This window comes from Podarcis muralis, chromosome 11 (genome assembly GCF_964188315.1).
Source record: "Podarcis muralis chromosome 11, rPodMur119.hap1.1, whole genome shotgun sequence".
Lineage (NCBI taxonomy): Eukaryota > Metazoa > Chordata > Lepidosauria > Squamata > Lacertidae > Podarcis > Podarcis muralis.
Window position 1 is genome coordinate 37823859 of NC_135665.1, and position 27864 is coordinate 37851722.

At 41.1% G+C, this 27864-nt stretch overlaps 1 protein-coding gene across 9 annotated transcripts; it reads right to left on the bottom strand.

Annotated features, from left to right (window-relative positions):
* Window positions 1–401: 401 nt before the first annotated feature.
* Window positions 402–26643, bottom strand: POC5 (POC5 centriolar protein). Of its 9 annotated transcripts, none has more exons than XM_028748623.2 (14): window positions 26496–26572; window positions 25500–25545; window positions 24055–24155; window positions 21533–21635; window positions 16588–16698; window positions 15552–15748; window positions 13599–13775; window positions 12050–12166; window positions 11433–11612; window positions 9301–9463; window positions 5044–5249; window positions 4663–4776; window positions 3822–3998; window positions 402–835 (listed from the first exon to the last, which is right to left on the bottom strand). In XM_028748623.2, the coding sequence occupies exons 3-14, from the start codon at window positions 24136–24138 to the stop codon at window positions 689–691; spliced, it is 1776 nt and encodes a 591-aa protein (XP_028604456.2). In that variant the 5' UTR covers window positions 24139–24155; window positions 25500–25545; window positions 26496–26572; the 3' UTR covers window positions 402–688. The 9 variants fall into 9 exon arrangements, with proteins under 9 accessions (XP_028604456.2, XP_028604455.2, XP_028604457.2 ...); XM_028748622.2 differs by lacking the exon at window positions 26496–26572 and adding an exon at window positions 26160–26489; XM_028748624.2 differs by lacking the exon at window positions 25500–25545 and having other exon boundaries at window positions 26496–26643.
* Window positions 26644–27864: the final 1221 nt, after the last annotated feature.

A 27864-nucleotide genomic window follows, 5' to 3' on the forward strand; every position in this document is an offset into this window, starting at 1 on the left:
TCAAATTCATCATGAAAGCGTGCATTATGAGACCTTTAAAAGTGGAACTGCAGATGCCACTTTTTACAATTGGGAGGAACCAAAATGTTGCTATCATGAAAACAAAGGACTGGGACGTTACTTCTCTCTTACTAACTTTATAAAAGCATTCATTTTCACTCAAATTACGTATATAAATGTACCTGCTACTCATGGCAAAGAAACCTATTTCATATTGTATTTTGCCTTGTTTTCTCATTTGGTGACAGCAAAAATTATGGAGGAACATCCCCCCCCCCCCCCGAATTTCAAGTCTGATTGGTACATCAACAGTTTAGGGCTTCAGAATAATAAAAGATATACGTAAGGCACTATTGATGTTTATGTAGTAGAAATACTCGTGCTTCTTAAAATATACAGAGTTCAGTTTATCCTTTTTATTAAAAACATTAAATAATTGTTAATAAAATAGTTAAGAAAATAAGAATTTCAAGTAGACCTTATTTGCAGTTACAAAGAACTACATTGCACTAACTCAGGCGGTTTATATTTAAGCCTCAAAACATTTTTACATATTTATTATTATTAGTGAAAGGAAAAAACATGATGCATCCTTGGGGTATAAACATCAGGGAGCATTTTAAACTGTAACCTAGAATATTTGCCTCCATGTGTTCAAGGTAAAATACAAGCATTTTAACCTGTAAACCTAGTCAACCACCTTTATTGACTGGACGTTGCTGTGGGTCTGGGAGTGAGATTTCGCACTGTGTCCTGAAGGCCTCGCGCTGATAGCGTTAGAAAATTGGTGCAAAGTTCGAGGATATTTAGCAGCAGTAGCTTGAGGTATGGTTTGCTGAAACATACAAGAAAAAAGCAGTTATTTTTCCTGTCCCATCTCATGATCTCAAACAAGACCGTAACATTAGCAAGGTAAACCAGATACTCAAAGAGACTTTAGAAAATACTTCCATTAAAAAAAAATATGTTTCCCATAGGTCATCAAATAAAAAGTGAAGCAACTGCTCAACTAGTAACTTTTCTATTTGTTCTCTGTAAATTGGAAAGTCAAATGTCCTACCTAGCAACTTAAAAGCTTTAAGAATGAAGAAGAGCCCTGCTGGATCAGACTGCAGAAGCCTATTTAGTCCCGTATTCCATTCTCAGTGGCCAACCAGATGCCTGAGGAAAACTCATGCAGGGCATGAACTCAGCAGCAATTTTCTCACTCCACAGCAACTGGCATTTAGAAGTATACTGCCTCTGATCCTGGCCCATGCCTATTATTATTATTACTGATGTAAGTCACTTTGGGAGAATGTGGATTCTCTAAGGCCGCATATACCTAACATCACTGCTCTCTGCAGAAACTGTTATTGTGGCAGTGGCAACCTTTTACACATTAGATGGATGGCAACTCCATGGTATTTTCAGTGCCTCCTGAAGATCTTCCTCTTTCCATATGCTTTTATTTTATCCCGGTCTGCATCTGTATTGGAGCTATTTTTAACTATTTTAACAAACGGAATTGTTTTTGATTGTTTCAAAAATGGAGCTGTTGTAATTGCTTTTATACCCTTCTTGTTTTATGGCTGTAGCTGTTTTCATAATTGTGTATTCCATAATGTGGGCCATTATGGGAAAAGGTAAGAAATCTAATAAATGGACAAATTAATAATAACACTACCTGGAGAGCACATAGTCAAGGAGAAATTCAAGCCAGGAGTTTTCTGATTTGCAGCTGTGCAGATTATGCATCACACCTGTTCACAAACTCCCCATCAAAAAGCACTGTAAACTTTTTAACTCTCACATTTCAAGTCAAACATCCCTCCACATGTATTCTACAGTAGGTAAGCTAGGTTCCCTCACATATTCTTTCTTTGTATTCAAGATATACAGTCTCTTCAGTGAAAAAGTTGCAAAAAAGTAATGATTCCAGCAGAAATGGGCGCATGTTCCTCTCCTGCTGTCTTCTCAGACAAGCAGCCTGACTGACAGATTGTCATTAGGAAAAGTAGCACAATAGTACAGTCAAGCCTGTTCTTATAGCCTTTCGTCCTGCCTATATGTGTCCACTTAAACGCAAAAACATACATAGTGATTGACAAGAAACATTGCTTTCAAAAAGCTTTAGATGACCTTTGTTACAAGCTGTAGTTTAAGGAAACTGGCAGGAGAAAAAAACCTTAGTCCAAGTGGCATCTGGACCTTTCAACGTACTGAAAGGTAATGAGTAGGGTGAAAAGGATAGAGAACAAACATGAAGCTCCAAAAGGAATTAAGAATTGCCTTTGAAAACTTCAGAGTTTATTCCAAGTCTCTTATCAGTTACAGCAAAAAAAAAAAAGGCATTCGGTATCTCAGAACCAACAAACTTTGTCAAGGTTTCCTACAGTTTCAAGGACTTACACTGAATATCTTTCTCATTTGGATGACTTCCTCCATTCCCCCCCCCCCCCCCAATTCTCTGCTTGTTCTGCTGAAAAGCATAACCCAAAGGCCTGGTTTATGCACACTGCTAAACTATGGTCCAATGGTATATGCACAGGCTTCAGGTTTATGGACTTCCTTGCGCCCCAAACATCTTGTGGCTATGCCAGACCGGGGGGGGGGGGGAGACAACGGCACACAAGCCTAAGAACTTTGCATGTAACACAGAACCATAGTTTAGTCCTACTACAAAAAGGGCCCTGTAGAGTGATATGCTTGCAAGATGCAATAAAAACCGACTCAGTCTTTAGTTCAGCAGCAAATGAGATGAAAAACCTCTTTCTGGGCTCTAACAGATTCAGCTGCAGGAGTGGGCTCATGTAACTGCTCATTCTCCGATAAAACAAGAAATCGCTGGGCATAGAAAACAAGATATAAAGAGAATAGTCCTAGCCTTCTTGACATACTAGCATTATAAATGCTAGTTTTGTGGAGCATTCCAACATGCAAGCCCTGCAGTTTGGAAGAGGCTTCCCACCTTATTGCTGCTTGTGGAAACAAGGCTTAAGATGTTCACCAGAACCATTATGGATCACCTCTTGATCATGCAAGAACATGACTGACTGATTGCTGTCCATGGTGAAGGATTAAAATATAGTAAAAACACAGCTGGTTTAATGGGAGTATGTATGAGTTCAACAAGATTTCAGGACAGGTATGGAGGGACTGTAATGTCCCAAGACAATTGCTCATAATACTGCTGGTGTACTAATCAGACCAGACACCAAACAAACATATGGTCACCTCTAGCAGTTAACAATCAGATTCTAGTCCTGCCTCTAGCTTTTAGTAGAGACAGGAAACAGCTACTTCGAATTACCACAAATATAAGAGGAATAGTTTTCAAAACCAGCATATAGTGTAGGGGGCAGGGAAGGAATTAGATGCAAAGTATAGCTTAGATTGAAATGGGTGGATCAGGCCACTCTCTTGACAGAAGGGTTAGAACTAAATAATATTGAGATCAGAAATGCCCTCTACTTGAAGAGCATTGAAAAAACAATTGTTCATTGTGAGCATTACCAGGTTTTTTTTTAATCCACACCTTTACTTTTAATATACAGAATCATACTTCCAAGTACCTGGGGTATTCCCCGAATTATGTAACAAACCATTATTATTTGAAAGTGGCCCCTTTTGCTTCCAAATCAATAGAGAACTCAGGTGTCTACAAACAGAGGAATACTATTGCTTCCCATACAAAACTTAAAATAATCTATGCTTGTGTACTGGATCACTCTAGCTATGTTTTGTACTTGATCTTTCAAACCAACACAGGAAATACAAACTTAAATCACAGAAGAAAAGAAGGAAAAAGGCACACATTACTTAAACTTCACATGACTTACTTTAGTGACCGGATGATGTTTTTCCACAACAACAGAATTCATGGGAGGAGAAACACCCAACACATCTAGGTTACTACAAATCCGATTCTTTAGTGCAAAATCAGGCCGGCCGAAGATTCTAGCAGTGATTGTCCTTCCAGCCTTCTGTTGTGCTGAAGTTACAACTCGACCCGAGGACTATGACAGACAACACACAAATCCTAATTACACAGGGAATCGTGCACAGTGCTTTTTACAATCAGATACTATTTACCAGCTATGTGCATCAAAGAACACTATTACCCTGCAGCTTGGTCCCCAGAATATCTGATCTCGTGTAGGAAGCATGATGCCATGGTGTGGCAAAGCCAACCAGAGTTGATTACCTGATGACTTCAATGTTTCACTGTCAGTTTACATGAGCCTGGGGCCAAATTTATTTCAAAGGCATCCATGCTGCCTCAACAGGACACATACTGTTTTGCTGTGTGGCAGACACTACACAGGACTAAAAAGAGGGCTGGGCATTGCCCTAGCAATAGGGCACACCTCTCTTGCCCGCCACTGGGTATTTTCATATTTCTGAATTTCATCCCCCAATTCCACTGAACTCAATGGAACTTACTTCCAAGTAGGCATATCTAGTGATAATAAATGCTACTACTACTAATAATTCATTTCATTTCTATACCGCTTTGTATTTTTAAGAAAAAAATCTCAAAGCAGTTAACAACCTACTTTAAAACATCAAATAAAACAATCCAGAATAAAATATTACTTAAGAAAGTCAAAAATAAAGCATACAAATATAAAGCACACATTCAAAGTGTACATTGTGTTGTTAATAATATGGTTTGTTTACCAGTTTTGGAATGGACACAACGCCTGACCCTGTAGCAGCACCAGAGGCCAATACCATAGCAGCCGAGTCTAATCTGGTTTGGGAGGTAACTGCATGGCCGTGGTGAGAAGAAAACTGCAAAGCAATGAGAGAAAGTTGCAAACGTCCAATTAAAAGTTCTGTATCTCCAATTTCCCAGCCCAAATTATCTCCATAATGTATTATTCTGTTTTGTAGGAGACTAGCCCTATATCACCAGCATAACCTTAACATAACCCATCCTAACTGATTCTTTTCCTGATCTTTTCCCAATCTTGTCCACCAAATTTTAATGACATCTAGAATTACTGAAAGTAGGAGTTTGCTCCTGCGCAAAGTTATAGATTGCATTTCCTCACTTACCAGATCCTCTACAGGAGCAGAGCCTGGAGCCGCAGTTAGAGGACGAGGAGTGGAAGGAGGAGGAGGTGGTGGTGGTGGCGGCGGCGGCGGCAAGGAGGAGGATGGGGGTAAATGCCGATCAAAATGAGATGTAGGAAGCTTTGCTGTAGGACCACCAGAACTACCAGTGCCAGCACCAGGTTCTGTTCTATCTGATAGCTCAACCACTATAAACAAATTGCATGCAAACATTCAGAACTGAATTGCATAGAAAGAGTTAAATTACAAATTGTGATTTATTTATTTTTGCATTTTGTACTGAATTCAACAAGCCATATAGCTGTATGAAGATTTCAAAAACTAAATACACTGCTTAATATGTGCTATTCAATTTGGAGGCACAGCAAAAAGAGATCAGCATATTTACTCCAGTTTAGCACCCGTTGTCAACAAAACTGTATGATGAAGGATCTTCTAAGACAGAGGCTGGTCATTTGTTATCTATATAAATATGGCAATTTACCGAGCAACTTCAATACATTAAAACCCCCAGATCCTTTCTCCCGTGATAGTTGAATGAATGAAACCTTTATTGCTAAAAGCTGTAAGCCGTCACAATTGGTAAATGCTTTTCTAAGTGGTCCCCATGATAGTTGCAAACCAGCTGAACAAAGGGGAAAGTACAGAAGTAAAAAAAGGGAAAGAAAATGTGCAAGCCTTCCTTGGTACCATCCCCATCAGGTTGGCAAAAATCACAGGGCAGTGCCTTTTCAATTGTGGCACCCCGATTATAGAACTCCCTCACCAACCAAGCTGTAACTTTTTTTGGCATATCAAACTGACATTTTAATTTCCCCTACCTTTCCCCTCTGCTACCAAGTATATTGTTTGCTCATTCCCCTTTGTAGAACTGCTTTTATATTCTGAAGTACATTTTGTATTTCTTTAATACAGTAGTTAATTGTTTTCAAGGACTGTAAAACTGCCTTCAGAACAGATTTGGCCAAAAGGTGGAATATATATTTTTAGATAAATATGTAGTTGAATTTTTATTTTTTTAAAAATATTGTCTAGTAGCACATTATAGACCAACTAAGTTTGTTCTGGTATAAGCTTTCACGTGCATGCACTTAGTTGGTCTAAAAAGGTGCTACTGAACAATTTTTATTTTATTTCGTCTATGTCAGACCAACATGGCTACCTGCCTGAATCTAGATAACTTTGCAGTTATACATAGTTAGGCTTAGTTTCAGGGGTGTGTGTGTGTGTGTGAAGAATTAAGAGCAAGGGCTCTGTGGCACAATGGGTTTGGGTGTCTGGTTAACCGGAAGGCTGGTGGTTCGAGCCCACCCAGGGACAGAAGTGGGCAGAATTCCTGCATTGCAGGGGGTTGGACTAGATAGGGTCCCTTCAAACTCCATAGTTCTATGATGATCTCACATGGTTGATGCTTCAAAAATGAGGAGGGTTTTGTGATGAGGGTTTCAACGGAGAGAGAGGCAGTGGTATGCAAGAATTATTGAGAGAATTCCCAACAAAAGGGGCAAGCAAGGAACCTTTTGCCTGTTAAGCTAGGTTTCTTTCTTTTCTTTTCCCTGTGATCTCTGTCACAGCTGCTTTTAACTGGATTTTTTATATTACATATTTTGTGTATTCTCCTTGTTTTATTCTTTGCAATTTAAAATCACAATACAAAAATATAAAATTGTTGTAAGCAGCTCTAAGTGGCGCATGGGCACTAGAAGGGAGGGACAGAAACTTTTATTTAAATTTAAGGAAGTAAAGGAGTTTTGCTCAGTGACACACACATTAATGCAAGAGCCGTCATACCTATTGGAAATATACTTTACAGACTAACTTATTCCAGAACCCAGCAGGATCAAAAGGCCATCATTTGTTCCCAACTGTGCCTTTAATCACTGGAAATGGAACTAAGATATTATGGAAGATTAAATACAGTTGCTCTCGTTCAAGGACGTGCAACCAGCTATTCTTCCTGAGAAATATTCCCACAAACAGCGACACCTTGTGTTATGTTGTGCCTTCTATTTAGAAGTTCAGTTCAAAACCATACTACCCAGGGAAATTAAGTTCCACCCCCATTCCTCATGATATCTGGAATATGAGAAAGCATTGTCCTCTTCAAGCTTCACCAATGAAGTGTCAAACTTGCATGCCTTCCCACAAGTAAGTTCATTTGCAAGTAGTGTGAGCTGTTGGGCTTTCCTGCTTGCTGTATACACTTGCCAATATCAACAGAGGGAAAACAGATGTGGCAAGAAACAAAGTCACTCTATGGCCAATGCTAATATATAAAGCAGTCATGAGACAAAGGGACACATAAAAATGAAACAGCACTGGTGAGGACCTTGGAAAGTGTCCGCAGACACACACGCAATGTTTCCGGTTACTCTTGCCATAAAGCTTTTTCTAGGACTAGAGTGACACCCTGTGGCAAGCTAGGTACATCAGATTTTAAAATAATTACGGTATTTCAATTATTTAGCCATTTGTACTACAGTCGTACCTCAGAAGCCGAACGGAATTTGTTCTGGAAGTTTGTTCGACTTCCAAAACATGTGGAAGTTTGGAACATTTGGTGATTGTAAATTTCAATAAAAATCTTTTTTTAAAAAAAAAAAAGGAAACCAAAGTGCGGCTTCCAATTAGTTTCCAGTTGTATAGGCAAGCCGGAAACAACAGCGGAAGCCGCGCTGGATGCTTGGCTTCCAAAAAAAGGTTCGAAAACCGGAACACTCACTTCCGGTTTTTATCATTCGGGGAGCCGAGATATGACTGTATTCTGATGGTGGTCCTTGAGAAGAAAAGGAAAACGGCAACCTCCTTTATTTAAGGAAATCTAGCAACAAGAAGTAGGAGGAGGAGGAATGTATATCCGTCACGTGAAGAGAGACGTTACCCAACCCATTTGGGTCATCAGCAACCGTCTCAAATTGGATAAGAAGCTGTCAGATGACACAGGAACGGATGAGCCTTGCCTCTTTTACATTAACATTGTAATCAGAGGTTGTGTATATGCTCCGTTAAACCAAGGAAAGGAGAAGCTGACACATTTTGAGAATCTGAGGATTAACATTAGAAACCAACACTAGGCTTGTGATTAGTCTGTTCATAATTCTTTTGGGGAAAGTGGGTGGCAAAAAAGTTTTTAGACCTGGGGGCCAAATCTGGCCCTCTAAGCTTCTGCATCAGGCCCTCAGGACTCTCAGTAGTTCCTTCTCCAGGACACACTCCCCACTGGTCCTGCTGCAAGGCCTCCTTGAGAGGTTTTGCCTGGCTAGAATGTGTCTTTGAACAGTGATGATGCCTCTTGGCTGCCTTGATGGACAGCGGGAGACGTGTGTGGGTAGAAACATCTGACTTTTCCATAGCTATTTCCATGTAGCCTGATGGAAATAAGTTAAGAGTGACAGTTATTGATCCATCTGCTTTTGCCTCTGTCTACCACTGCCATGTGACCCACCCCTCTTCCAAAGGTCTCCTGTGTGGGAACGTGGCCCTTGACTGAAAAAGAGATTTTCCATACGCGCTCCAGACCCTTCAATGCACCCAGTCACTGGTCACTCTTTCAAAGGTGTGTCTCAGGCCCTCCCTCCCTCAGATCTTCATTTTCCTTGCCAATGGCAGGTGGGATAACAGAAAGGGAGGGGGCTTGATCCGGTGGCTGCAGGCTTTTTGAAGGCCCTAGATATCATCATGTCCCCTGGCAATACTTTTTTATATCCACACTACCAGGTTAAGATGATTTAAATGTGCAAATATTGCATCTTAACATTTGTTTCTTCTAGAAGTACAGCTAAGTCTTTTACAAACAGCAATTCCTTTGGAATAACCAGGGGTGGGTGAGAGGGAAGCCACGGAGTAACTGCTTTTTGCAAACGCATTTCAAGGAGGCAAGAATGAAGTCATAAAGTGGGAAGGAAAGCAGAAAACAGAATTTATGGGCTGTTAAGACAGGATCGTTTTGTTAGAGAATTGATTCTTTAAGGACTAAACTGTTTACACATTTATGCCCCAATAATCAAATATAAACATGGAGCTTCTCTCTGCATGGGCTTTCCCATTCCCTTCACTGCCTTCCAATAGTAAATAACTGAACTGATGCAGTGTTGCAGTTTTGATCCAACTGTTTATCCTCCAGTATGACTGGATAATCAACTTAATTTTCCTGAGAAATTGAAATTAGAACAAATGCACAAGTTATCCATTGGTATGATGATGCTAGCTGGTAGTATTTGCTTTCCTTGTAATACTCACCATGGTCAAATTTGAACTCTTTGCCCTGAAATATGGTCATTGCTTCCAGATTCAATGCACAGACTCCACGCATGAAGGCCTTCTTCATAGCATCTTCATAATCATGTCTTTTGTTCTGCATTTCCATGAGCTCAGATTTCGACTTCTCCAGTGCAATATTTAACTAGCAAGGAAACAAAAGATTTCTAACAAGTGTATTTGGGGGCCATTTCTCTTACAGAAAGTCTCGAGAGACATTGAGATTAGGTATATATACTGCAGGGTACTGGCCCCTTTGTGGCAAAAAGGAGATGGGAGAACCATATCACCACCACCATTAGAGACTTAAAATAGGCTAATGCTCGGAAACTGCAGTGAGGACTGGAGTGCAACTCACATTGCCAGGTGCAGCTTTAAATAGCTGGAAGAGGCAACTCGATAGCACAGAAGTGGCATGGAGACAGGGGTGAGAGGGATGGCTATAGGAAATCAACGTAGGGGCAGACTACCTTGCTCTGAATTGTCATTTCAAGGCTGGTGTTAAAAGCTGTGAAATTAGGACACTGCCTGGAATGACTAACAACATTTCAACACAGCAAATAGCTGTTTATTTTGAGCATTTGACCACAAACACTATTGAATGTGTGCTTATCTTCAAGGTGAATTGGACATTCCCTTTGACACCCATAACAGCTAAATCACAGTCACGAGTGTGTACTACAGAAAGCACAGATAGAAAAAGTGTGATGCTCCCAATAGTGTGGAAAGTAAATTACAATTTCCCTTGCACCTGATAGCAGAAGAGTATTGATTCAGAAGCGACATGGTATCCATTCTGTGTATCATATACCAAAGGACTGGTGAAACAACTTTCTATATCAAAAAACTAATTTCATACTGTGCTATTGGGCAACACGCCTCCCAATTGTGTTCCCGTGTGTACACAGAGGAGCAAGATCCTTCCCAGCTCTAATACACATGGGTGCAACATTTAAGTAGAGTATCTGTAAAGACGAATGTATGCAGAGACATTCAATGTTACATATAAGCCCATACAGGTCTGGACATATATATCTGGACCATATAGGTCCAGATAAACCGTGGGCTCATAATAACCACAACTCAGGCCCATACGTATTGGGATTTTAAAGCATTATCTCTACTCGTTGGATGTCCCAACAAGCATGCCTGAAGAGCAGGAAGGTACCATCTGAATCACAGAACTGTATACAGTGGTACTTCAGGTTAAGTATTTAATTCGTTCCGGAGGTCTGTTCTTAACCTGAAACTGTTCTTAATCTGAAGCACCACTTTAGCTAATGGGGCCTCCTGCTGCTGCCGCGCTGCCGGAGCCCGATTTCTGTTCTTATCCTGAAGCAAAGTTCTTAACCTGAAGCACTATTTCTGGGTTAGTGGAGTGTGTAACCTGAAGCGTATGTAACCTGAGGTACCACTGTAATTGGAAGGGACCCCGAGGATCACCTAGTCCAACCCCCTGCAATGCAGGAATCTCAAAATTATGATTATATAACCCAATCTAAACAAAGTTTTACCTTTCAAGATTTAATCCCTATTCTCTCTTTCAGTTGTTCTCCCAGCTGCATGTTGTTCTGTGCACTGATCCAACCTATGGTTTGTATTTTCTTTTGTCTACAACCCTCCTTGCTGTTCACTGAAACATTTTCTGGTAAGATCCAACCTCACCAAATTGTAGTAATCTGCATGAGTTCCTGCATACTTCAACTCCCTGAATATATGCTTCTGTGGTAGCAAAGTCTCTCTTACATTCTTTACAGCCTCTCTGATTTTCAGGCTGATCACTCAACTTTTCCTTTTCTACTTGGATGTTATGAAATCTCAGCACACTTACTACAACTCACTTGAAGCTAAATTCCTCAGTCTCATCAGATCTGCTTTTGAACAAAATAAAGCACCAGAAGCCATAAAAAAATCCAAAGCTAGGACCAATTTCTGTTTGACTTTATTATGGCCTCAATACTGCTTACTATAACAAAAGCTTAAAAATAAATAGTAAACCCTCATAGTTAAAATACTTTCACTGTATGGGCAAACACTGCTTCCTGCTCCACTGGAGAAATGATGCCTTTTTAGATTGGTTCATCAGGAAAATAGTCCTTTAGAAATTTCCTTACCTCTTGAAGTTGACTTTCATAGGTATTGGATAGCGAAACACGTACAGATTCAGCACTTGATTGACAGGCCCTTTCCACAGTCTCTTTCCATTTTACATGGATGCGAGAGCGCCAAGTTGCCCAAGCTTTCTTCAATAAACCCATTTCATATAACCGATCAGCCAGTCTATTTGTGTAGATCTAGAGAAGGAGTGGAAATCAGTGTCAGGTCTGAAATTCCTATTCATTAGTCAGCTGCTTATGTCAACAGGGCACAAAACAGGTTTTCATCTGCTCTGGCTAAGCTGTGATTAAATCACTCCAGCATTCTTCTAGTGCAGTAAAAGCAAGATAGAGGTTTTTGGGATATATATTGTCATATCTAACCCACAGCATTGCCTAACAAGTGCTGGGCTAGTGGATGTGCTGGTGTTAAGTCATGTTAGAATTCAGACAAAGATGCTTAGTTGCTACTGAGTAGCAAAAAGACTGAAAACTGCAGATTTGTTCAGTTTTTTTTATTCATCTTACTTTAAAGGAAGGATTTTGTTTGTTTAAAAGAATCAAGACATTCTTCATCGACAGGCCCTGCAGGAGTTCTAATCCTTAGAAATTCAACTATCAACATTCATGTTTACCTCATGTCTGGCATCTTGTTTGCCCATGAAATGCTGAAGGCGCCACTTTGAGAATTTCTTCATTAGCTCTATTCTGTCCTTTTGTTTCTCAATTGCATGTGTCAAATTGGCAATTATCTAAACAAAGCAAAGTGAAGAAAATGGGGGAAATGCATAGAGGACATTTATCAGCTGCTACACTGTAATTTACTTAAATTGATCCAAAAAAATCTGACAGACAGTGCCATTAAAGCACTACCTGCATCTCACCCAACACCAATCACCATTCAATGGTGGCATAAGCAAGTAGTAAGAAAATGGCTGGCAACCCACAGATACATTAACTGATCAAGACATAATAGTTTGGTGTTAGGAATCATCTCAGCAGCCAAGGAGGAAAAAGGGATTCAGCTTGCAGGTAAACCTTTCCTTATTAATTAATTAAATTTCTACCCTACTCTTCTTCCCAAAGGAGGCCAGGGTGTCAAACAATTGATAAAACATCTTAAAATCAATTCCAATATAGAGGCAGACCAAGAAAGATCTCAGCTCAAAAGGCTGGTTGAAAGAAGAAGGTCTTCAGTAGGGGCTGAGACTGTGCCTGTATAATATTGAAGGGGAGGTGCCACAACACTAAAGGGCTGATTCCTGCATTGGGCGGAACAGACCTGATAGAAGCACACAACTCCCTTGTTGCAACAGCTCCAATGGCTACCAGTCTGTTTCTGGGCACAATTCAAAGTGCTGCTTATCACCTATAAAGCCCTATATGGCTCAGGTCCAGGCAATCTGAAGGACCATATTCTCTCACATGAATTTGCCCACAGGCATGTTTGGTGGGAACGTGGGAGAGGGCCTTCTCAGTGGCTGCTCCCAGGCCTTGAACTCCCTTCCTACAGAGGCTAGACCCCTCCTTGTTCTCCTTCTGCTGGCTGGTGAAGACTGTTTTATTCCAGCAGGTTTTGGGGAACTGATTGCTCTTAAGGAAAGGGCTCTTGATAGTGTTCTGTACTGTTGCTGCTTCAGTGTGAGAATGCATGTTTTCTAACTGCATTTTAATAGGGGTTTTTCACATAGTTTCTTTTTACAGTAATGATAACCTTTTATATGTTTTTAGCTATGTGTTTTTTATCTGTACAGTTGTACGTTGGAAGTCAAAACAGCTTAGTTCCCAAACGTTTTGGCTCCCGAACGTTGCAAACCTGGAAGTGACTATTCCAGTTTGTGAACTATTTTTTGAAGCCGAACGTCTGATGAGGCTTCTGCAGCTTCCGATTTGCTGCAGGAGCTTCCAAGGTATTTGTTTTAGTCTTTGTGAGCTGTCTTGAGTCCTAGTTCTGGGGAAAAGGCAGGATATGAAGGAACGAATAAAGATAATAGGATGGTATCCACAGGAGACCCTCAGCTACAGAGTGATTGACTGGGTATATAAGGGGCAATGCGATCTTTCAGGTTCCTAGTTCCAAGCTGTATAGGGCTTTATGCACCCAAACCAGCACCTTGAACTTAGCCCAGCAGCTAATTTGCAACACTGTATGAATTATTACAATAAATTAGCAAAAAGTGTTACCTCATCTTTTCTCCCTATTGAAATCTCATAAGTATGCAGCAGTTCCTTCAGGTTCTCCATCTGATTGGTCAATTGTCTCACATGGGCTGCATGTTTTTCTCTTTCTTGTCTCAATTCTAGCGTGTGATGCTCAATGAAATGAAGCTTCCATTTCCTCAGTTCAGTCAGAACATTGGTCTGAAGATTCAAAGGGGGAAGTTTAGTGAAGAAATTGAACTAACCCTAGCCCACCAAACACATACAATGAAGTGTAACACTGCTATTAGAGAAAGTAGTTCCACATTCCACAGAAAAGTTAACCGATAATTAATGCTGCATTAAGAAGTATGTACGAGCAGAAAGAGAACAGCACATCTTTTTCACATGTCACAGCACACATTCAGGCTCTTTGGTACATGACATTTATTTATTGTTTACGAAAGTTTTGTTTATTTATTGTTTACGAAATATATTGCCTTTCCACAAAATATCAGGGTGATCCACAGCAATATAAAAGCAGTATGGAACAACCATTCAAATGACTCGCTCACATTTAGGTGTCAGCTTTGAACATCTAAATTCATGAACCCATAGAACCTATGCAGGGCCTTCTCTGAAGAGCAGCTAAATTAGAACATTGGACCACAAGAGCCCAGTATCACAGAAACACAAGGCAGATGGTTTTGTTTTTTTACTTGCTTTGATATGTGAGTCCAATGCAAATGGCTCATTCAAATGCCAATTTTTCCATATACGTTTCACTCAGGTAATCCAATCTTAAGAAGGCAGGAGTGTAATTATATTTTGACAGCTGTTGTTCAGAGTTCCAAGTGGAGGGAATTTGGTTTCTAATCTGCAGTCCAGGCTGTTTTCTGTTCAGAGGGACTTGCAGCCCTTAGGCTCTATCTCAGCGGACGTCAATGTGTGCCGTTTGGGAATACTACTCCCACCAGCCCCAGCTGGTTGGCCAGTGATCAAGTGGATGATGGGAACTGTAGCCCACAACATCAGGAGGATATCATATTGACTGACCTTCCTCTAACTAGACACAATGCACAGCCACTGAGACTACAGCACTTCAAAAAAAGAAGCGGTAGCAGAAAAGCAATATTAGAAGAAGAATTTAGAGCAGCGGAGCCCTTTTGTCTATTTGCATGTGAAGCTCCCCTGGGGAAGAACAGCTGGGGCTGGGTGTCTTAGAGCAGGCAAACAATGGGTAGGGGAAAGGTCCTGCCCCCACCTACTCCTACAGTCTAAATTTGCTGCTTCTGAAGCTGTTTTGCTATTTTAAAAAAACAGTGCAGTATTATCTTTCGTTGGGGTTTATTACACACAAATTCTCAGTTGCTTTCCTTTTTGAACAACCTTTTTGACATGACTAACTTTTGAGAGCAAAAGATCTTTTTTTACACACAAAGGATGTGTTCAAATGCCACTCAGTCAAGGTTGGTTCTTTAATCTTATAAAACCCCGCAGAAGCAGTGATAGAAGGAAACATTTCTAGAACAGGGGGTTTTGTTCCGAGGGCTGGCGCAAGAAGTTGCACAAGCTGAGGTGGGCAGACCGCACCATCTCTTCTTGCTTCCAGCTTACCTTGCATTGCCACTGTGTTACTGGTAGCAGGACTGGCAAGATCAATGCCATGAAGAGGGGCTTGGGTGGGTAGGCAGCAGTGGTGGCCGGTGGGGAGGAGTAGCCATGGTAGTGGCATATGGGGAGGACCATGAGCCACACCCCTCTCAGTTTGCCACCTGAGCCATGTGGCTCAGTACTGCTCAGGTAGGTCAGGTAGTACTGGCCCTGCAAACAGTACAGGATTTGACTTAAGAGTCTTTTGAAAACACCACTTTGTTTTACTTGGCCAAAGCACTCAACATGCATTTCCCACGCACATTTTGTCACTAAATATTCAAAATGTTGCAAAAGACAAAGCTATCTGCAAGATGATTTTATAATTAATGCAAAGTTAAATACCTTAAGACTTCCACTCCAGAGATCAAGTATGCTCTCTATTTGGGTCACTCTTTCATCCGAAAGGCTTAAATCAGTCACATTTGACTCTTGAATATCTCTTTGACTAGATGAGGACCCTTCTGAAGAGCTGTCTTCTGAACGGACTGGGCAAAGACCCCCCACGTTCGTACGAGCCGGCTCCTTTATTGCTGTTGAAACTGGAAAAAAAGAAAAGAAACATGAGAAGGGCATTTAGATTTTCCACATCCTATCACTGAACTTACTTGGTGCAAGTCAAACAAAAGGTTTACAAAGCAAAAAGTACTGTGGCATCTTAACTGGAAAACAAATTTATTACAGGATATGCTTTCGTGGACTAGAGTTGATTTCATTAGATGCCATAGCACCTTCTGTTGCAGCAACAAACTAGCAAAGTTGTTGCTTGGGAAGCTTTTGCTGGTCACTGTAAGCAAGCTATTTGACCTTAAGCCCACCCCAGGAAGTCGCCATTTGCTAAACCATAGTTAATGGCTTCCTGCTATTTCCTTACACAGAAATTATATACTGTACATAGTTGAACCACGATATAAAGAACCCCTTTTACAAAGATGGTTTCCACAGCAAAGCATTTCTTACACCTTCCCCCAATGGTAAGAGAAACTATTTAAAAAAGGAGGGAGAGGCAGTTTTGAGATTAAGTAGAAGGGATATTTATCATGGGGTGGTGGTGGAAGAGGCAATGCCCCATTCCATGTAAAGGTCACCCCTCATGCTTCTCTACATAGTAGCTATTCTAGAAATACATACCCTCAACAGACCATAGGCTGGACACTGACCAAACTTGCAGGTAAAATGGTGTGTAACAGTCAGTTCAAACCCCTAGGCACCCATGAAGTTAGTTTGGGCCAGACACTATTTCAGCATAACCACAGCATTTATTTGAAAAAGAAAAGCATGAAACCCCTATGTGCTGTATCTGTAAACTGAACCTTAATGAAAGTTTTAAGCAGTAGATACACGAGTCAACATTTTATTTCTCACCCCAGTTAAGTTATACCTTCTATCCTTGTTGTCCGGGTAGATGTAGCAAAATCAGAAGGTCTCCCTTGTTTCCTCCGTCTCACTGCTGCAGTTTCATGTCTGCGCTCATCCATTACAGGACTTATTCCTGTTTCAAATATGAGGATTGACCAGATTTGCATAGGTTGGTATAGGGCATTTCAGAATACCACTAATGAAAATATTCTTATGTTGGAAACTGAAACTAGGATTGCAACACTAACAAAATGGTCCCAATATGCTCTCCCAGTACTATTAGAATGGAAGCAAGCAGTAGAAGGATTGCAATCTTGGTGTAACTAACTATGCACTAGACCTCTCCAAAGCCTTTCAGTTGAGGAAGAGGAACAAACAATTTATTTGTGTGTGTTCCAAAGTCTGTTACTTCCTGCTGAAAGGGAAATTTCACTAAATGCTAGATTTACTGGGTGAAAAGTAAAATAAAATGCAAAGCATTAGAAAATCACAAGGGGCTGCTAACAACACAGTAGAAAGTTTGGCAATATATTTTCATAGACAAGAGATAAAGTCAGTTTTAACACAGATCCACTGAAGTGCAACAGTTCAGTACTGGAGGACCAGCACCTTAGGAGAAAGCAGCACTTAACCGCCTGGAGATGAGTCACTGCTGCTCAGTAATTTATTGCATCAGTCTTACAAGTTTTCAGATTTAATTAACTAAGCAGATAACACAGGACAGGAAATTAAATTTTAGTGTTAAAACCATTCAAATGCTAGATTTAACACTGCAGCCTGTTTTATTCTGATATTTCTTCTTTATAGGACAGGAAGCTTCTTTGAAGATAATTGTTATCCTTAGATCTATCATTTCAAAGGAAGGCTTGTTATTAGTAATTGGAGTTCTCCCACCAAAGCATACTAGATTTAATCCACAAAACAGGTTTTTCAGTTCAAAATTTTTGCAAAAGCATCAACTCATCTGGATGCTCACAGTACTAAACCTCTACAGCTTATGAGATGATGGCAATCCCAAATGCAGAGTTCACAGAGTTTACTGGGTAAAACCAGGCAGATAAAAAATAAGAGGTCAATACTTCCCAGAACATTTCTACATACTTGCTGCTTTGGATGACCAGGCTCCATAAAGTTGGAAATATGCCAGTCTAGGTTGCAGTATCCATACCTACATAGCCAGGTTTGCTTCAAGAACTACAAGTTTCTCTTTCATTTCCTCCCCAACATGCCCAAATCCCTGGGAATTCATGCCTTTTTTCTATGCATGCATTTGTGGGAGTTCACAAAAGCACTCCACCTACAGACATCCCATGATAAGGGAATATGACCATCCTTTTCAAGACTGGCTTTATGCTTGATACTCATGCCTTTGTTAAACACTCTCAGACACAAGGGCTCTTGAAACAGGAGATGACTGCAGAAGTGACTTTCAGGTGGTTGAATCTAACCGAGTCATTGTATGAGTGGAAGAACTTGCAAGAAGAGAAGAGGAGTTTGGATTTGATATCCCGCTTAATCACTACCCGAAGGAGTCTCAAAGCGGCTAACATTCTCCTTTCCCTTCCTCCCCCACAACAAACACTCTGTGAGGTGAGTGGGGCTGAGAGACTTCAGAGAAGTGTGACTAGCCCAAGGTCACCCAGCAGCTGCATGTGGAGGAGCGGAGACGCGAACCCGGTTCCCCAGATTACGAGTCTACCGCCCTTAACCACTACACCACACTGGTTACCCAATGTGTTGGGGAACCCCGATCAGACTTTGGGGGGTGCAGTGGGTGAGGGGAAATTCTGCTGTGCAAGCTGAAGTTGTTCACTTCCTCAGTGACTTCACTGGATCCAACCCAGGGTTTTGTTCTACATATTTTAGAAGGGGCCATTTTGCTTACGCATTCAAGAATGTACCTCAGCCACAAAATTAAACTCCATCTGTGAACTAGATGGCTATTATAAACTCTTGTCTGTTCCTTCTTCAATGAACATGATCTAGTGTGAAGGCTGCCTGCTTGGTAACTGTCTTGCTGCCCAAAACTAGAAATTTCATCACCTACTGGACACACTTACTAGAGAAGAATGAGCTGGGCTCACGCAAGATGCTGTTAGGCTCCAATGTCAGTTCAGTAGTAGGAAAGCCACTGTGATCTCCAGATGGTTTGAGGAGGAGGAGAAATTCCTAACGGTGTTTCATCATGCAGGTTGGGATTACTACAACTGCAGCTAAACTGATATTAGCTTGCAAAAGCGTTCCCTCCCCATTAAGGATGCGAGTACATATCCAATAGGAGACCATCTTACAACTGCTCTTAGAACTACTGTAGAATTCTAGAGTCTTGCAATAATTTGAATTCTAGCAGTTTTGATGCTGTACATAATTTGTTGTTTAAAGATCTATTTTGTGCAAGGTCTTCTGACTCATGCTTGCTCAGTGACAAAAGGACCAATTTACCCTCAAGTGCTTGTTCCTCACTCGGCATACAAAGCTAGTAAAATATGTTTGCATGTGCAGACCCTCCAGTAAAAACTCAAGACGGCATCATTATCTAAACCTTTTATTTTGTTGTCTATGAAATGAAACTGTGGAACTTCAGGAACCTGCCTCAGCTCCTAGCTAGAGACAAAGAAAAGGCTTCTGGTATGATTCAGTGGGTGGCTAAACACTCAACATCACAAGTAGAAAAGGAAAGAAACAAAAAGGCTAAATGATCAGGAAAGAAATATGGGAGAGAAGAAATAGATGTTGGAAGAAGAGAAAAGTAGAAGGTTCAGAAATGTAACAGCAAAACTCAATGTGGTAAGATGACTATTAGCTGAAAGACAGAGGCAATGTTTGTACATTATGGTAAGCCATAGTTAATAGGCTTTCCATGATTTTATAGAAGGCTCTTACTTCATTCCTTTCCTCTAGCCAGCAGGAGCAACAAACTAAGATGTCTGGCTCCACATTACTAGGGATTATGATTTATTTTGCCCCAAGTCATGAGCCAAGAATAAACCTTGCCACTTTTAGATCCAGATGCGGTAAAAGCGGGGTATATATGTATATATATTTCAAAAAACAATGTTTGAAGTAGAAACAAATCATGATTCCTAGTTAGAACATAACATGAAGCCAGGGATCGTGCTTTGCAGCTCCCGTTGGCTAGAGTACGGGTCTTCATCTAATAGGCTGGGAATCTAGGTCACGGCCTAATCCAAGGTGGATTGCGACAGGAGCACTAACACCATGCAGATATGTGGTAAAAGATTAAGAAATGGGTCCCCAAATGAATATTTGAGTTAAAAGTGGGTCCTGGGGTCTGAAAAATGTTAAAGACTACTGGGCTAGAGGGGAAAGAGAAAAGCGGGAGTCTTCTATACCATCATGGAAAACCATTATCTATAGTTTGCCATGATGTTCAAACTGGATCATAGAAAAGCAAAAAGTGAAGGTTTAACAAGGTATAACAATAAATTATGTCTGTTGCATGTAAAGACTGGTAAAAGGAGCCTTCTACCTACAGGGGGCGAAACAGATAAGGAGCACACAAGCCTGGAACCTTGATATCAAGCAGGTAGAATCCCACTTTCAATGTAACATTCAAGAATGTATGTATTTGTTGTGACCCACCCTGCTGACAAAGGATGGGGATATCATTTCTTAAATTGATGAAGGTGTTTTAAAAAGAAAAGAAAGGTCTTAGTGATGTAAGCATTAAAAACGTAGTGAAGGCCCATTATCTATACTTCTGTTTTTCAGGCTTGATTTGTATTTCCTAGACAAAAACACCCAGCGTGTCTTTTTAGGCAAACCTGGCTATGTCTAAAATATGTCTCAGGAGTACAAGCAAGAGAAAGAGAGTGTGGGTGTTATTGTACTGCTGTGTCAAGCTTAAAGATGTGAAGGTCCAGAAAACAAGAAAGAGAAAAATTAGAAAGAAACCCAGAAAAAGAGGGGGCAGGTCCACCCCCTATTTTTCCAGTTTCCCCCCAGATCTTCATATCACTAGTCAAGCTGATAGTGAAGCAGAACTGCATCCATTTGAAGACCCAAGAATCATAAGAGGTCCTGAAGCCACTGTATATATGAGCAAAACCAAGTCCTAGTAAGAACTGCTGCATCTCTTAAGATTCTATACAATCTTGCCACTTCAAACTGTCCTAGTTTGTTTTTCTTGCAAAGTAAATAAACAAACTTTTGTAATTTTGAATAAATGCCTGTAAAAATTGGAACTATAGGGATGTCATACTTTCTGAATGCCTTGAATGATTAAAGACATTAACATGAATTAAAACTATTTCACATTTTCAAAAGGAAACAATATTAATGCAAATGTTACCTTTCCAAATTGCCTCAAGATATATATTGTTAACTAAAAACAATGTCTGAAACAAATCATTAAAAGTCAATCACTCCTGTCTTCCAAGAAAGAAAAATACCACAAGGCGCCAGATTATAGGAACATAATGACTAGATGGGAAGAATTAAATGTTCAGTTTGGCCAGAACTAGTCTACTCTGCTTAGCAAATGTATAAAAATATAGCACATATGTAAACTGACAAATGAATATGTGCTATGAAATCTCCTTGAAGTAAATCATATTATGAGTTAACAAATTACCATGAATTAGATATCATACCAATGGGAAACTCTGAACAATTTTAGAATGCTTAAGATCAGGCAAAGTACGAGTATATTTCATGTGGGGCAACACAAAGTCATCCTCATCTGGGTTATGTGGTTTACTTGGTAGCAGAGCATTTGAGCATTAAAGAGAGATAAATAAAATGTCATTGCCGACCTTTGCAATATGCTCACATACCAGTCAAGGTAATCCATTTCAAAATATAAGGCATGGGAGAGCCTTCATTCTAATCAGTAGTAACACCCTTTCCTGCACTGGCATTTCAGAGAGTTGGAGATAACTTCCTTTCATAAAAAAACAGATCTCCCCTTATCTCCTGATAAATATCCATTTTCTATCACAAGTTACCTGCAGACTGCTGGCGAACCTCTATGCGATCCGACTGCCGTAATACACTTGGTTCAAACTTTGGGGTAACTACAGCATAACGAAGCAGCTCTTCGTATTCATCCTGTCATAAAAGGACCACAAGACTGATGTCAAAGGCAGTGACTGGGTTGAGTGCGACAGTTTGTGCCGGTTTACTGTGTAGGAAGGCTATTATCACGCATTCTGCTTTTGTTTGGGAAATTGTCTTAATGTATTCATTGTACTTTTATTGTATCTTTCTATGTATTAGTATTTTGTTTACCACTTAGGGGGCCGTAACGTAACACAAATAATTGCAAAATTTGATGGTAAATCAAAAGTTCAAAATGCGGGAAGTTTAACTTGCTCTCTTTCTATTTCCATCCTTGCTCACTCCTTTTCCCATACAAAGCAGGCTACTGATCTCAAGGTTTCCCTGCTTGCCAAATCTCTTAGTTGCTGAATGGAGAAAGACATGGCTTCTGGGGTCTTGCCACCGCTCAGCCATCCTATCCCCCCCCCCCCCCCCCGCTGTGATAGCTTGTTGGTTTTTCAAACACCATTCCCAATATTTAAACTGAGTTACTCAAATCACTAACACCTAATGTCTATTTTATTTATATACTGTATTAACACATATAATGCTCAAGACTACAACAAAACTGACAAAATCATATAAAAAACCAAACACAGCACCACCAAACACACAAACAAATTCAAAATTAGGCAATACTTTAAGGCAGTATATGGTAACAGCCCATTAAACAATTCATCAAAATGTAACTGATGAAAAACCAATCTCAAACCAAATGGGTTCATAATTACCAAATCATAAGAGTATTTTGAAAGTAAAAACTTAGTCCTGAACTAATTAAAACACATATCCCACCTAATACAAAAAATAATACTGTGACCATAAGCACACTTACTAGGGAGCAAACGCCAGAAAAGCAGCACATTTAAAAAGGACAGAATATAGTTGCCAAGAAATTCCTATGATGTAAGAAGTACGCAGTGCACTTGTGGGGCCAGCATCTCAACCTCCTCTCACCTGGGCCAACCTAAGTCCTTTCTTAGCTATCCCAAAAGTGAGGGCTCTGGGATCTGATGACATGGATCAGAATACAGAGCCTCACCTTCATTCAACCACCAAGGAAAGAACCAGTCACCTGCAGTGGCTTCATGGAAAATACCCATGCAATTGACTTCACTGCTGGTTTTGCACCCAACAGTGGATGTTGACAATAATATCTATGAGTAGGAGTAATAATTGTAATAATACCTAGGGGAGGGTTGGATTCACAGGGCTTCTGTCTCTTTGGTGGTGGCAACTGGGAAGCAGATGGTAAGAAGTGTCTCACAAGTCTTCTAAATTGTTGCTGCTGAGCTTAGTCCTTGATAGCAAAGCTACTGAGAGAAGGCAACACTATTAACTACTTCAACCACCTCAGGGCCTATGATCAGCAGGGGAAACCTTGTTGGTGGTGCTGCCTCTGGCTGCTGCCTGGTTGGAATTGGCCTGTGACAGGGCATTCTCAGTGGTGGTTCCTCAATTGTGGAATGTGCTCCCTGGTGAGGTGCACCCACCTCCCTCATCATTGACTTTCAGAAGAAATTTTAGAACATTCCTGTTTATTACCACCATTTGGTGGCTACAAGATACTGGCCAGGGCAACCTTGAAATTAGGAACTGTGAGAGACAATTGCTTTTAAATGTTTTAGATGTTCTAAGTATTTTTAAATGCTTCTTATTTATTTATTTTTAAATTGTATTGTTCAGTCATTTTGATGTTTGCCACCCTGGATTCTTTTGGGAAGAAGGGTGGGACAGAAATTTAATAATATTACTTACGACACAGCTTCTACAATATTGCCACTCAGAAGCCACTTCAGCAATCATCCTGAAACAGCCAACCTTTTCACCCAAGTACTCACACTCAGAGTCAACAAGGTGGCTCTCCCTCTCTGAAGGGCTGACACCTAAACACCCACTCATGACTGAGAAAGTGCGCCTTCTTGATGGGCTAAGGATCTGGTTTCCTCAGGAGAGTGTAGCTCAGGGAGCAGCCAGCATTCAAATTATGCTAGCTTGGGCCTGTGCATAGCCATCAGGAGGATTAGACCCACTGATCTGAAGTCCAAATGTGCAAACAGTACTGGTTCCTAACAGCAGTACTGGTTCCTAACAAACATGTGCAGAGTGCCACTCAGAGCCACGGCTGCTGGTCCACCTTCCAGCCTTACCTCAGCCTAGTGTGGTAGAGTTGTGCCCACCCTTAGATAAAAATACATAGAAGACTAGAAATTTGAGCATCTACTTGTGGCAGTTATAAAAGGTTGAGATGCTGCATTTATTTACGGAGATGTACATTGTACTACACTTATTCTTCTCCACAGACATTTTCTACTGTTTCATTCTGCTAGATTTACAGGTGAATAGGATCTAAATGAAAGTTATCAGTTCTTAAGACATGCACTTTTAAAAAACGCTGCACAATTTCCAAAACCTATTTCTAGCCCACCTGAAGTTCTGAAGAAACAGAACTCCCTCGATCAGAGTCTTTTGGCAAAACTGGACTTGTGCTGTTCTCTTCAGATGATGACATCCCACACTAAGGTATACCTATTAAAAAAAAAATCCAGAGGGTGAACTTCATTTTTTTATCCAAATCCCATTTCTTCATACGTATTGGCCAAACGTTCTTCTAAATCATTAATGGGCTCCAAATATGAGGCAGGTAATCTTATGGGGTAACAAACTTTTCCATAACCAGTTCTAGTTCAATATTTGTGGTTCATTTAGGCTAGGAAGCAGAGTACTTCCTTACTTGCCACTCTCTTCCAAAAAAGTGTAATAAGGCTGGCTTTCTCAGAAGAATCTGCACCCTCCTGTTTACACTAACTAGAATACCGTAATGAATAAAATCATAAGGGACCAACACTTAAATTTTGTTGCTTTCCCTTCTTTTGGGGAGTGATATTGCTGTTTTGTTATTATTGATTTACTGTTAATAGGCTTTGATATTGTTTTTAATTAATTATCTGGTAACGATACCTGGAGTTTTGTTCAAAAGAAAAGTGGGATTATTCAATAAAATATAAATAAGAACCAGAAATCAAAAACTAATAATACTGATTAGAACACTGAGTAAAACAAAAAGAGGTAAAAATCTAAAACATGGCCTGACGCCTTGTCTCTATACCATTCTTTTTCTTTTCTTTTTTGCAATGCAATGTACAAGTTAAGACCATCATAAAACATTCTAACATATTCACAGGTTAACTAGAAGCAAGTTAGCTTGCACTGCAGAATAACCTAATTTGGTCTATATAATCACCTTCTTTATACCATACACTAAGCTTCCAGCCTCCAAATATGGAGCCTGCTAGAAACTCTTTCAAGTTATAACACAGATCCAGCCTATGTGGCAAGAACCTGTTTTGAATAACTGTAAAGAGTCTTCTAAGGTCACATAAGCAGAATCTGCAGGTCTTGATTAAGACAAATGGAGCAGTTCACTGCTTTTGGGGAAGCATTACTCAAGTAAAGGTACCAACAGCATGCAGAAATACTCTTTCAGCTCCTATTTCAATCAAGCTTTTATCTTAATCAGCTCTAAAGTGTTGCTTAAGGCTAATGCACAACAGATGCAGACACAGGAGGTTAAGGCGGCCATGTTTCAATTTTATCCAGCTGTCCTGAAAATGTGCAAAGTAGCCAATTTATAGCACTTTAAAGAGTGTTTAAAGCATATCACGCACAGTAACAAGAAGGCTGCAAGGAAGCTCATCTCCAAATTTCAAATAAGGGCATAAGAGAGGGAGACAGCAACTTTTTTTATAGTCACTAAATCAGCTCATATGGCTTAGATTGGGAGTAAGAAACGACCGACCGAGCTACCATGAGGGAAAAGTAGGTAACCAGGTTGCTTAGGCAACCCAACAGACTTAAAACACACACATGTACCTTCAAGCATGGGTCTGCTCAAGTTCATGGAATGTGAATTAAAGTACTGTGAAAAAACATACGTTGTGCGCATTAACAACACTAGTGTAAAAGGCATGTTAGCAAGCATTTTGTAGCAGTAAGGCTACTGGACTGACAATCACACCCATACGATTTTTTTCTTTTTGTTGTATTGGTCTTCTGTCAGCGGCAACATTATTTTCGATTACTTATTTATTTCTCACTACATTTACACCCCACCATTCCCCCCAAAGAGCTCCAAGCAGCCTGCATGGTTCTCCCCATCCTCATTTCATCCTCTTAACAAGCCTGTGAGGCAAGTTAGGCTGAGAGAGTGAGCGACTGGACCAGGCATAGGCAAACTCGACCCTCCAGACTACAACTCCCATGATCCCTAGCTAACAGGACAATGGTCAGGGATGATGGGACTTGTAGTCCCAAACCATCTGGAGGGCCGAGTTTGCCTATGCCTGGACCAAGGCCACCCATCGAGTCGGGATGATGAAGCCTGCTCTCCTGTACAGCCCAGCCCTCTAACCACACGGGCTCAATTCTCACGCTCACCATCTCCTTTAACTCCCGCTTTCCTCTCTAGGCAACCCAAAAGAGAGCGTCGCTAGGTACACTGGTACAGGAAAGCCGCAGTTCTTGCAGACCTACCTGGGAGTAAAGTCCCACTGTACTCAATGGGGCTTACTTCTGAGTAGGCACAAACAAGTGCATGCACTGTGAGTCGGAAAGGGGCCAACAGGCCTTCGAAGGCGCCAGGCAGAAGCGTGCAATTAGAAGGAAGTGTTGCGAAGGGTGCATTGCACGGAGAGAAGGGAAGAGACGCTTTCGCCCCTCTAGGCAACGGGCAGATGCAGAATTTAGAATGGCGCTTATTGCGCGTCAGGACGCGAGGAAAGTGACGCGCCTCCGCGACCCGGTGCTTCTCCAGCCTGCCTCCGGCTCGAGGTCCCCGCAGCCCCTTCCCCCGAAAGCCGCCTCCCTCACCTGAGCAGCCTCCTCCGCTCCTCACCTCCCCAGCAAGAGAAGCCTGACAGTTTCAAACTGCCAGCCCGGAAAGAAAGGGCGGCTGTGATTGGTCCCCGTCCTCTTGTTAAAGACCCGCTGACAGGGCAGTGTCGCGCAGCCCGCTTGATGGCCAATCGGCACTCCGGACACGCATTCGGAGGCGGGGCTTTGCTGGTGACGAAAGCCAATTAAAACCCCAGAAGCAAGGGCAGTTCGGCTAGGGATTTTTTTGTTAAGGGCTTCCAGAGCGTGAGTTCTGACGTAACAGAACGGGCCGTCTCCCGCGTGCTGATTGGTTCGTTGATGGGAGCCCGGGCCCGAGAGGCGGGTAGCGAGGAGGCAGTTGAGGGGTAAGGCCACGTGACAAGGGCGGGAGAAGGCGGGGCGCGTCTGAGGAACGAAGCTGGAGGGTTTGTTGTGGTTACTCAGAAGCGCAGCGCGAGCTCCCTTTAAGCGCAGTGGGGATTGCACCGAAATGGTGCACAGGATTGCAGTCTAAATGATAAGAGGGACTTGGTGCTTGATTAGATCAAGATTCCGCCTGGTCTAGGGGAAGGCAGAAAGATCTTCTGGAAGATCCCTTGATGATTTGCTTTATTTCTTAAGGGTTTCTCGTTCCCAGCTGCTTAACAGCAGCAGCAACGAAAATACTTTCCCTGACAAAATTAGGCTGAAGAAAGCCAAGCTGTGGGATTGAAAACAAATTCCTAGGCAGACAGGAAGGCACCTGCATTCTTCGGATTCTCCTGCTTTGCGTTATGACCAAGAGTCGCTCCTGTACTGCGGAGGTTTAGCAGATTATTTCACTAAAATTTAAGCTACGTTTGCCTTTCCTCACAAATAATGGAGTTCCCTAGAGTAAAAGCACTTGGGAATACTTAAAATGCCAGCGAGGCTGAAGTACTTGCTAAGAGTTAGTTGTACAGTATTTTAATATTTTGTTGGAAGCTGCCCAGAGTGGCTGGGGAAACCCAGGGGTATAAATAATTAATAATAATAATAATTAGGAGTGCAGTTGAGAGATTTCCATAGGTGCCTGGTGGTTGGTCACTATCAGAACAGGATGCTGGACTAAATGGGCTGCTGGTCTGATCCATCAGTCTTTTACGTTCTTACGGTGTACAAATCAACACATTTTGAGGATGCATAGACAGTTCCAGGGGAGAGTAGAGGAAGGGGAATTCCCATTCTGTGACAGCCCAGTGGAAAGCCCATGTGAATAATTCAAACCTCCAAAATGTAAAGCCGCTAAGATTTGCTTTAAACAAATCTTAAAAGCATTTATGACAAATTAGGACATTGTTCTTCAGCCTTCAGTCCCCATATGCACAACATCTGAGGACTTGTG